The 11,573-nt window shown below is 34.9% G+C and overlaps 1 protein-coding gene across 1 annotated transcript; it reads right to left on the reverse strand.

The window, feature by feature from the left end:
- Positions 1 to 4,954: 4,954 nt before the first annotated feature.
- On the reverse strand, positions 4,955 to 9,458 carry LOC113229071. Its single transcript, XM_026462560.1, has 2 exons — positions 8,073 to 9,458; positions 4,955 to 5,029 (listed from the first exon to the last, which is right to left on the reverse strand). Exons 1-2 carry the CDS (start codon positions 9,456 to 9,458, stop codon positions 4,955 to 4,957), a joined length of 1,461 nt encoding a protein of 486 aa, XP_026318345.1.
- Positions 9,459 to 11,573: the final 2,115 nt, after the last annotated feature.

Consider the following 11,573-nt stretch of genomic DNA (forward strand, 5'->3'; position numbering starts at 1 on the left):
TTATTTATTTAAACTTTATTGTACAAAACACTGAAGTACAAATGGCGGACTTAATGCCATAAGGCATTCTCTACCAGTCAACCATTGGGCCAAACAGAGAAAAAACACAATAGGTCGATGCTACACTTAAACAAGCTAATCGATAATTTGTATGGTATAAACAAATAATACAAACATACTTATTACACATACATTATAAACTTACATATATAACATTATAATAATAAATAATATATGTACCCAAAGCAACATTATACAGAGTCTTGATTTTGACAATTGTCAAACAGATGCTTGCGCTACATGCGCTTCAAAAATATAATATATAAATAACAAAGATATAATACATGTAAATATCTATTAATAATTTTATTTAATTAGTTGAGACTTACGCCACTTTGTTTATTTATTCATATTATTTATTTAGTGCCATTATTTTAGCACATTCAAACTTTCATTATATTATGTATTATACTTCCACACACAAGTTATGTATGTAGATATTGTTTGCACTCGAGTCCGTTCTTCACTCAATCGGGCTTACTGAAAACCAGCGCTACAGGTAGAATTTCCTGCCCGTAGATAAACGCTGAGTAAGTCCCGTTTGCGTCCGCCGCGACACTCATTTATTTTCATCATTGTGTTTATTATGATTTTTTAGATTATCAAAAGTAAACTGCATTTGCATGCAAATTACTTTTCTTTATCTATTTGTTATGTATATAGGAAATGACTATTTTTTCGGATTTAAATCGCGTATATTTGTTTTTTCTAACAAACCGACGTTTCGGGCCCTTTACAGGTCCCATGGTCACGGTTGAAACGTTGGTTTGTTTGAAAAAACAAATATATGCGATTTAAATCCGGAAAAATAGTTTCATTTCCTATGTGTAACAATCGCGAAAACCTAAGAACTCTATTTGTTATAGTTTTATGTAGATAACGGGCTTCTTTTGCAAGGACCTGGGGTTTGTCAAACTTCATGACCATGGGACCTGTAAAGGGCCCGAAACGTCGGTTTAAATCCGGAAAAATAGTTTCATTTCCCATGTGTAACAATCGCGAAAACCTAAGAACTCGATATGTAACTTTTACATTAAAAAAAAACCACTCTCAAAAGTTTCCTTAGTTTTTACGGTTTCCATCCTAATCAGATTCTAATTTCTTGATGACAATGGGACTGTTACGGACTCCTTTGTACATTTTATATTTACTTTTTTCTTGTTGTCACGGTGACGGTGGTTTGTTGATTACACGTATTGTGTCAAGTAAAAAATCAACTTTTATTTGGGATTCGCTCTGGACCTTTTGGAGGGAAAAGTGTCGTTTTTATTTTGACTTTCAATTATTTTGTGAAATCTAGTTTAAAGTGGAATAGGATAGTGCTATTGTGCCTTAATCGAAGATTAAAACGCGAAATTATACGAATCTCAAACTAGAACACCCGTATCGGCCCGTTTTAAGGAATCCCGAGTCAATCCAAGCACGCCGCCTCAAATTGCCTATCCTCTTTGTGGCGGCCATATTTACAGAAACATAATTTACAAAGTGAAACCAAAATGAAGAAAAGAAAATGAAGAATAGCCTGTATGGCATTATGCCAAAGCCGTTAAAACTGTACTTAAAAAAATAAAAAAAACTTTTATTTGCGGAAAATATTAGTAATCTGTGATAGCCGAAACGAACCCGGAACAGCAACAGGGGCCATCTCGAGAGTATACCCTTTCAAACAAAGAAATTTTCAAAATTGGTGCACAATTGATAGAGAAATTGGTGAATACACGGACATGCCTAGAAAGTTTGAGGATTTTCTTTGGATCCCCTCATCAGATTCTGAATTGGTGTCAATGGGACCGCCACGAGAGTGCATCCTTTCAAACAAAAAAAGAATTTTCAAAATCGGTCCACAACTGACGGCGATATCTGAAAACATACATACAGCCGAACGTATAACCTCCTCCTATTTTTTTGAAGTCGGTCAAAAATAAACTAGCTATTCTTGACAGTCGTCTTCACAAAATTACAAATTCATTTAAGGGGCAATGTATAACATTCTATGACAAGATTCCGGTTGACATTGAAAATTTGCCATTTACGACGTCTAAAACTCTAGGGAAACAAAAACTTAACACTAAAGGTTATGTATTACAGCTTTTGCGTACTTGGATGACAGGAATCCGTGGTGACCCGTTTCGCTCTTGCAGGTAGTGTCAATGTAAAATGTTTGAATAAATCGACTCATCCGTAGAACAAAGATCTATTTGCAAGACTACTTGTTCTCAGGACATAGAACATTTCGTTCGTTCTTCTTCGCTGTGGATGTCAGATCGACTGTTGCTCGATTTTATATTTCCGAAATAAAATAAGATATATAAATTCTCAAAACACCTTTACGTAGGCCTTAGTTTGAATAAGGAAATTATTCTCGTAACGTACTTATTCTCTTTTCGCTATATAATCACATCGGACTTTGTTCTTCGGATGAGTCGAAATCTTGTTAATGTATTCAAATGTATATTTACAAAGAGCAACTGCTAGACTTTCTAGCTCATTCTTCCCAGGGGACTCTGCCTTACGAATGAGCAGTAGACTTTAATTAATATGCAGTGATTTTCAGGTAAGTTTTTTGTACTCAATTTTGGTGACAAATTTGAGTATTTAATTACTCGAATATATCATCGTGAAATATTAAAGAATATTTCAGTTTACCACACTCGAATATTAAATAATGCTTCATGATGATATTCTATAAATGTTTCAATAAAAAGAAATTGTCACCAAAATTGAGTACAAAAAACTTACATGAAAATCACTGTATGACGATTTGAAGTCTAATTTGCTGACCTATGAAATAAAGATAATTTGAATAAGATTTGCAATTTAAAGCAATGCAACTTCTACGGTTAAAACTATAGTGAAGCTTATCACCACAGTATTGAAAACTAATATATACATACTCTTTTTTTATTATATATACATAAAAAGATTCATCAAAAAAAACACAGCAGAATTGAGTACCTTTAAATATTACATAGCTAGGGGGATTGTTGGGTTAGTTAGCTAGGTTAGCTTAGTTCGCGGTGCACTGTTTTTACTTCATAACTTGAATGGTAACTACATACTGGTCGGTATCCTAGTGAATTATCCTCGCTATAGAAATTTTTGTAATGCTTTATTAAAAAATATAAAAAGAGCCTATGATTGTGAACAAGTAAATAAAGCAGACAACAAAAACAAAAAAAATATGGGGTGCCATCAAAAATATAACTAATAAAAACAACAGAATATCCCAAGGATAGATATAAACAGATTCATCAAATCGGTTCACAGGTGCCGGAATAACCGCGCAACATACATACAATAATCTCAGTACAGACTACTCAAAAAACCGACCTCAAAAGTACGTGGAATTACATCTATTTGCCAAGTTTTGTTGAAATCGGTCACCGGAAAGTGCGCAAACCCGGATTCATCCCCTAGTTCGCCACTATACGGGACTTGACACAGGAAATAATAAAAATCGGTTCTCACTACTCAAAAAATATTGAGAGAGAAAAACGCCTTGAATTGGAGAATAGCAAACTCAACCATTAAAATAATTGCTCCTTATAATAAAATTTAGGCCCTATTTATAAAATTGAATCTTCATGCGTGAACAGCCACCCTTAGAGGTGGATGATTTTCTTCAAAATTAAATGGGACCACTATGAAGGTACCCACAAATACCGTGTAACATATATACAAAAAAAACATACAAATATTCGAGAGGAGGTAGTATCGACACTTAATGAAGTTACACCTATAACTCTCAATTTAAAAAATATATTTTTTTTTCATATCTGATAATAAAACTACAAGTCCACTTTATTCTTTGTTATAAAACCAAAAACGATTTTAACCTAACCTTAAAAACAATAAGGGTCAAATTCATTGATTAATATTTTTTACAGTTATCGAACAGCTGAGTACCAGCTGTCTTTAAAAAAAACATTACCTGTCGTGTTGTGAATGCTATAAAGAAATGTAAACTTCAGAGATAACGACTTAAGTCGGGAAATCGTTTACAATTTAGAGGTAATAGGTATATAGGGGTTCGTATCATAATGACTATAAGTTCAAAATAACCTAATCAGTTTAAGAGGGAGCAGAGGAAAAATTCCTAATCTTCGATTTGATTTTAGAGGGGTATATCCACTTTTAAGTTAAAAATAAAATATTGTATGAGTAACTACACGATATATTCAAGCATAGACACTAATCAGAAACATAATACAATAAACTTTCCTCGATAGATAAAAATCACGAAATGACCTCTAATTTTCACATTTTTTCGATTAATCCTCGAAATGCTACTGGTTATTAGGACAAAAATTAGATAATTAATTATATTTATCCATGATCGACAACTGTCACCACAGATTTTTTATTTATTTATTTATTTATCCCTTTGGTTTTAGAATTATTCCGCTAAAACGAATTTGGTACTTTTAATGTGCAAAATTCAACATCTCCTGTCGCATGTCACGCGAACTTCAGTCATATATTTGTTTCACAAATTTGGGCGGAGCCAACGTCAAAACTTTTTTGGCATGAGAGCTCGGACTAGATCGCAAAACGACCACCTCTCTAAGACTATAACTTACAATAACTTGGTAGCAAAATGACTAGATATCGAAATAACCATATCGTTAACTAAACTTACAGTTTGGTTAAACGTTTAGTGTCATCATAAAAAAAATTCAACAAAATGTGTATTTTTGTTTGTTTATGCCACCACGGCCAACCTTGCCAACTAAAAATTAATGTAAAATAAAATTATAATCTTCTTATTCATAATAAAGAAAGAAAGAAAGAAAAATTGTTTATTAGCGTCATAATTATGCCATATTACAATTTACAAATTTTACATTCTTAAGCCTAGATATAAGTATAACGCTAAACCGACGTCTACTCAGCATTAGTCGAGGCATATTGCAACACCCCAACGCTGGTCTTCCGGAGACACCGGCCAGTTAGGAAGTATCAGTACGCGCTGCAACGACACGCCGAACCATATAATATCTCTCATATAATATATAATATATAACTCATATATCATATAATATATAACTCAATATGATGTAATAAAATACTTAACAGTTAATGGTAAAAATATTAAATTAAATGTTCATTGGTATTGCAGGATAATGTTAATATTAATAGAGTAAATTATAGGAACCCACTAAGTAAATGCCAATATAGCATCTATACAACACAGCACAGGCTAAGTTAATTTCTGTTGATTCAAAAGATACTGTTTATATCTAAATTTAAAAGATTTTACAGTGTGACAATTTCTAAAAGGTGGTGGAATATTATTCCAACATTTCGTGGCGGCATAACGAAAACTGCCACGAAATGCTGCTGTACTGTAATATCTACAGTGTGTTTTTTTTAGTAGCAGTAGAACTCCTTGTGAAAGAGTTCGTCCAGGGTAGTACTGCTAATCCATAAAGATTTCACCCTGTAAAAAAAAAAGGGTAGTACTACTACCTTACCTATTTCTGCCGCCAAGCAGTAATGTCAACATGTTCCGGTTTCAAAGGGTACGGGTGCTGGTGAAATTACAGGCACATGGGACTTGTCAACTTATGACTCAGGGTGACGGGCGCAGTGGTAGTGCTCCTCAGATCTTTGCAATAACTTGAGGACCGTTCAGTGCCGTATAAATGCTACACAACCACAATAAATGTAGGCCATACAAATATTTCTCCCGGTCCGGGAATCGAACCTGGGACCTCTGCGTGGCAGTCCGGGATGGCAACCGTTCGGCCACAGAGGCAGTTAAAAATGAAAATAACTCAGTAGTAACAATAATAATAAGTTAAGAAAGCGTGAGAAACATCATATGATTTCGACACGAGTCTATGTTCTTTGTGGTGTATCAGCTGATTTAAAAAAAACGGCAGGTACAAGTACAGCCTTTTCGGAGTCGGTTCTTTGTTAAACATTTCATGGTTAAGTTAGAAATTATTCATTTAATAAGAGATTCCGTACCGAACGTACAAAAACCCTGACAAAGACACTCTATAGACACACCACTGAGATGATGTAAAATTAGGAGACTTGGATCTCTGATCAGCTAGTGATTTATCAAAGTATCGTTGAGTACATACCTTTTTTATTTAAAAAAAACCGACCTCGAACGTGGAATGCCATCTATTTGCCAAGTTTTATTGAAAGCGGTTACCGGAAAGTGCGCGGAAACCGGATTCACCCCCTAGTTTGTCACCCTTAGAGTTGGAATAGTTTCTTCAAATTTAATTGGGACCAATATAAAGGTACCCTCTTAAATTTGCATTGAAGCGATGTTCAATTACTTTTAGTGAAACTACTTCAGTAGTTTGTTACAATTATTAATACAAAGATTCAACACTTAAAAAAAAATATCCGTCGATCCGACCGGATTCGAACCGACGTCTCCCAGCAAACCGTGCCAGACGCTATGCCAACTTAAGCCACGCAATATAATTTAATTATTATATAATAATTTGGTTTGCAACGACTTTTTAGCCGTAGCGCCGTCTATGACAAATATATGACCAAAAGCTATAACTATGTATATATTTAATAATATTTGGTAGATATTAGTAAGTATCTTTCATAGAATCTTTGAACACATCTTCTGAACGGTTATCATTCTGCAGTTGTGTCCTTATTGCAGCACCAAGAGTGTGGAGTGTAATTTGCTTACTTATGAAATAAAGTTATATTGTTACCACAACATTACACGATTTCGTTGTAACATTTTCGATGAGGAACCCCAAGAAATTCTTTCTTGTGCAAAATGTCCAACCTTTTCATGTCCAAACGCAAACGACATTAAACTCTACCACGCTAAAATTAAAAATAATAATCCTTTAAAACTGTTAAGTCCATTTTGCATTCAGAAAGGTGCACGTGCGAGCTTAAGGCAAGAACAAGAATAAAGAAATAAAGGACAGGTAGACTATATACAACAGCTGACTGCCAGCTGTTTGCAAAAAAAAAACAACAGAAATTCTAAAAAGTACTGTCGGTGCAACGCGTCGGCTAAATTTGAAAACCTCGTTTTTTTTTCAACCAATTAAAGCTTAAAATATAATTTGTACTAGAGATGGACGTCTAAACGAATAGTACTTAAAAATTTTTTTCTTAACTTCTATAGTCTATTTCAATAGGGATGATTCCGGTGATGTTTGAAATTTGAAGTTTCTGGAGACGTAGTGATGTAAAGTTGCATAAAAAAACTCGATTTAACCCGCCGTAGGTCGCGCTTTAGTTTTGTAACTGGGTTGGTCACCTGGGGTCAACCGGTATCCCCAAAATTAAATGAGGTTTACAAAGAAATTCAGAAATGAATACATGTCAAATACAGTTTAATTGTTAATTTGGAGTGTAGAGAGATAAAATAACACAAATAATAGCATATAAAATATTTATTTTTCACTTTGAGATCATATAAACTAGATAGGAACTTTTGAGCAACTTTTATGGCAGCCTCGAATTATTATTATTTAAACATAAAAAAAACATAACTTAAACATTTTTTTTAACTAAATTAAATCTTTGTTAACTAATCAACAATATGAGATCTTAAAAATTATAAGTATTCATAAAAAAAAATAAAAAAATATCAAAGTAAAAAGTTACAATTACGCGCAGGCACAATCATGGCAAATGCTTTTGCAGTGCCTTGGGCACACATTTTTTTTGCATTTATAGCAGATTGTAAAATATTTTCTGTCCATCTTTCGAGGACAGTGAACACAGCGACGTTTGTTTGGTTCAGTTTCTTCATTTTCTTCGTGTTCTTGTAGTGGAGATCGTACAAAGCGTGATATTGTGATAGACAGCTCACGAGGTAGGTTTTTCATTGTACTTCGGCTTTTCAGTTGAGTTTCAAATAATGAAAACGCCAAAGATTTTATAAAATTTCTGCGCGAGGTGTTAGAAGAAGGGTTGACGCCATCAAAGATTACATGAGCGTTTACAACTCCAATATCGAGTAAACTGAAAAATAGACGCAATGGCCATCTGTAACAAGTGCGTGCTACAGAGTAATTCAGTTTTAGGCGATCCACAACATCAACGCCCCCTTTTGTCGAATTATAAAAGGATATAATTTCTGGCAATCTTTTCGGGGTTCCTTCATCTACTGAAGCATCATCGTGCATGGTCGAAAGTAGCAGAACTACTTTATTCTTTTTGGGACAATATGACACAAGCGTACTGTGGTTCTTGCCAAATCCAAATAAAGATGAGGAAACTTCGCGGCCCTTTTTCTTGAAGTCATCAGGTATTTCGGGTTTGTTTTTTTTTATTGTACCAACAACAGTCAAGTTGTGCTGTGTCAACAAATCTTCAGCCAACGGTACACTTGTGTACCAATTGTCCATGGTAACGTTGCGACCAGTGCCAGATATTGGTTGTATCATTCGCTTTGTGACGGCGGTTGTAGAGTTATCCACAGCATACGGCCCTGCTGGTTGAACTCCCACATAAACCTCCAAATTTATGGTGTAGAATAAACGAGCATCCACTAGCGCTTGTATTTTTATCCCATACTTTGCGGGTTTATTGGGCATATATTGCCTAAAACTACATTTCCCTCTGAAAGGATCGAGCATTTCATCTAGAGTTACATACTCGCCGACTGAATAACATTGTTGGGATGCCTGGACAAACTCTTCTATCAATTCTCTTATAGGTGCCAGTTTATCAACAGCCTTTCGTTCATCACGCGTATTCAAGTCGTCGAATCTCAGATGCCGCATGAGAAACTTGAATCTTTGGACTGACATCACTGCTCTACAAATGTCCAATCCTGTGCCATCAGTGCTGAAAATATCATCAACATGCACATGTGATGATTTATATAGACCAATCAGATATAATAACCCTATCAATGCTCTTATTTCGATCATATTTGTTTCAGCGGTATCTCGATCTCTCTGATAATTTTGTTTCTGAGATTGGATTTTCAGATTGGTGTAATTTACAATCTTTTGTAACCATTCATTTGAAAACAGTAATTTCCAAGCCTTTTCTGCAGTATCAACTCCGCTACATATGTTTTTAGGTCCTGGCAAATGAGTTACAATGTTTTGACGGCGTGTACGACATGTAGGTGGTGTTGGTTGTTTCTTCCATCTGTAAACTGTTTCTATTCTACCATTTCTCAATTTTCTTTTGACCACATAACACGCCGACGATTGAAAATAGGACACGGGAATGTCGTCCTCACCATCTGAAGTCATGTTTTGATCTTCCGCAACAGTTTCAGAGTCAGAATCACCATCCTCCTCGGTATCCGTCTCGTGCTCACTTATTTGAGGCACTGTCTCCTCACCCTCATCCTCATCCGCATCCCCACCAATCACCTCTTCATCTGTTTCTTCTTGCAACCATCTTGCAATACGTTCCTCTTGTGCCGAATTCATTTTTATGTATAAAGAACCAATACTTTTTAATTACGTCGTTGGTCGCGTGGGGTCAATGGACGCCCGCGCGCGAACGACACGTCCGTAACTCGTGAGCGCTGCGCGCGAACTGAATGACGGCGCGTAAAAATTGTGTATTTGAATATTTTAGGAAGGTAGCTAGAAAATCAAAATCGTAAAAAAAATAGTATTTTAAATATTAAAGATTTTAATTTTTTACGGGCGTTTATTCGCCCCACGCGATCAATGGCGGGTTAAATATCTTATCGAGATAATTTGTAATGAAGAGGCAATCGATTTATAGAAAATAATTTAAGAACAACTAATGAACAAAGTAATGGCGTAAATATCTATGGATAAATATTTCGTTTTACACATTAAGATAATTTATGTTGTGTCTATCCCTAAAAACTACACAACCAAACAAAAAGTCAACAATAAAGCATAAAATCAACAGCCACAAAACGGAATTTGAACGATTACTCCAAAAAGATCACGCAAAAGCTAAAAACAAAATAAAACCCGCTAACGAGGCATGTAAATGCCTCGTATTGACGCGAGCTATACAAAAGCCTATTCGATTTATCGCTTATATGGTGAAAATCTCTATGGACAAACAATCCGTTTTACGCATCAAGCAGTTGGGGTAATTTATTTTTATATTAAATTATATTTTCTATCTACATAATACACCACAGTTTTTACTTAAAACTACATCTACAACAAATATTGCTTGATTTTGGTACATTATAACAAATTTACTATTTATTTTTGTAACGTGGTTGACAAATTAGTTATAAATAGTATGTGTGCAACGTAAAAATTAGAAGCGTCATAGAACTCATCCCTATTGAAATGGACTATAATAGCAAATATCGCCGTTCCGTCAATGTTACCGTCAATATGCAGTTAAAACTGCCTCCGTGGCCGAACGGTTACCATGCCGGACTGCCACGCAGAGGTCCCAGGTTCGATCCCCGGGCCGGGAGAAATATTTGTATGGCCTACATTTATTTCTCTCGTGAGTTTAGGTGTAATTTGTGGTTGTCTATGTGTGTGTCCATGGCACCCGCGACACAGGGTTTCCCTAGTGCGGGGCTATGTTGAGTGTGAGCGTTATTATTATTATTAAAGCTAGGGAGGGGCTGAAAGGTCTATTCTCATTAATTTTTTATTCTCTGTTTTGGTAAAAGATCAGTTATCTACTGCATTTTTATATGGCACCGTTAAGATTACTTTAAAGTCCAACTTCGGCTTCCTAGCTCAGTAGTTTTATTCTACAACGTAGTAAAACCATTTCCGGAAATCCGGAACTCGAAAAAGGTAGTCAATAATTGGTAGTTTTAATAACAACTATGTCACTGCTTGGAGCTATATTTATACATGTATCTATATATACGTGGAACACCTTTTTTCGATCATTGGTTATTACTTTGTTATTTCAATGACTACGATTGTAATTTTTCCACAGTAATCATTAATTTATGTTCTCTACGGACTGATAACAATAGATTCCCTTAATCCCATGTTAGTTTGGTTGCCACGACATTTACGCGGAGACCCATAATCAAATGCTAGTTACCCGTATTATCCGTATATTCCACTATCCCCGACGATATGCACATTAATTAATTTCCATGTTTCCACCAGAAATTGAGACGAAATAAGGGCTATACATTCCTGGTAATTCATCAGTGATACATCACTTATAAATATCAATTCTCGTTTGCATTAAAATTACAAATTATAAATCTGAAATAGTACAGCGCCAACAACTGATCTGTGTGTACATCTCCGTATATTCCAAAAATATTCTGTATTTATTGTAATAAAGATACCATCTCTAATAATGGGGGGCTGTTCCTTTCGGTGGTGTGGGAAAAACAGCAAAACATCTAATTACAAAACAAACGGAATCAAATTTCATCGGTAATTAAATATGTAATTTTGCAATTTTCGTCCATTATAGCAAAGATCAAGTTAACTGGTCGATTTGAAGCAGTGTTGGGCAAAATTTAATTGTTCTGGCAATTAGAGATTCTCGCAACTAACAATTAATCAATCGTTAATCGCGTATATGTACAATTAACAATTAATCAATTTTAATAATAATTC

This window comes from Hyposmocoma kahamanoa, unplaced genomic scaffold, assembly GCF_003589595.1.
Source record: "Hyposmocoma kahamanoa isolate Upper Pololo Valley unplaced genomic scaffold, ASM358959v1 272, whole genome shotgun sequence".
In the NCBI taxonomy this organism is placed as follows: Eukaryota; Metazoa; Arthropoda; class Insecta; order Lepidoptera; family Cosmopterigidae; genus Hyposmocoma; species Hyposmocoma kahamanoa.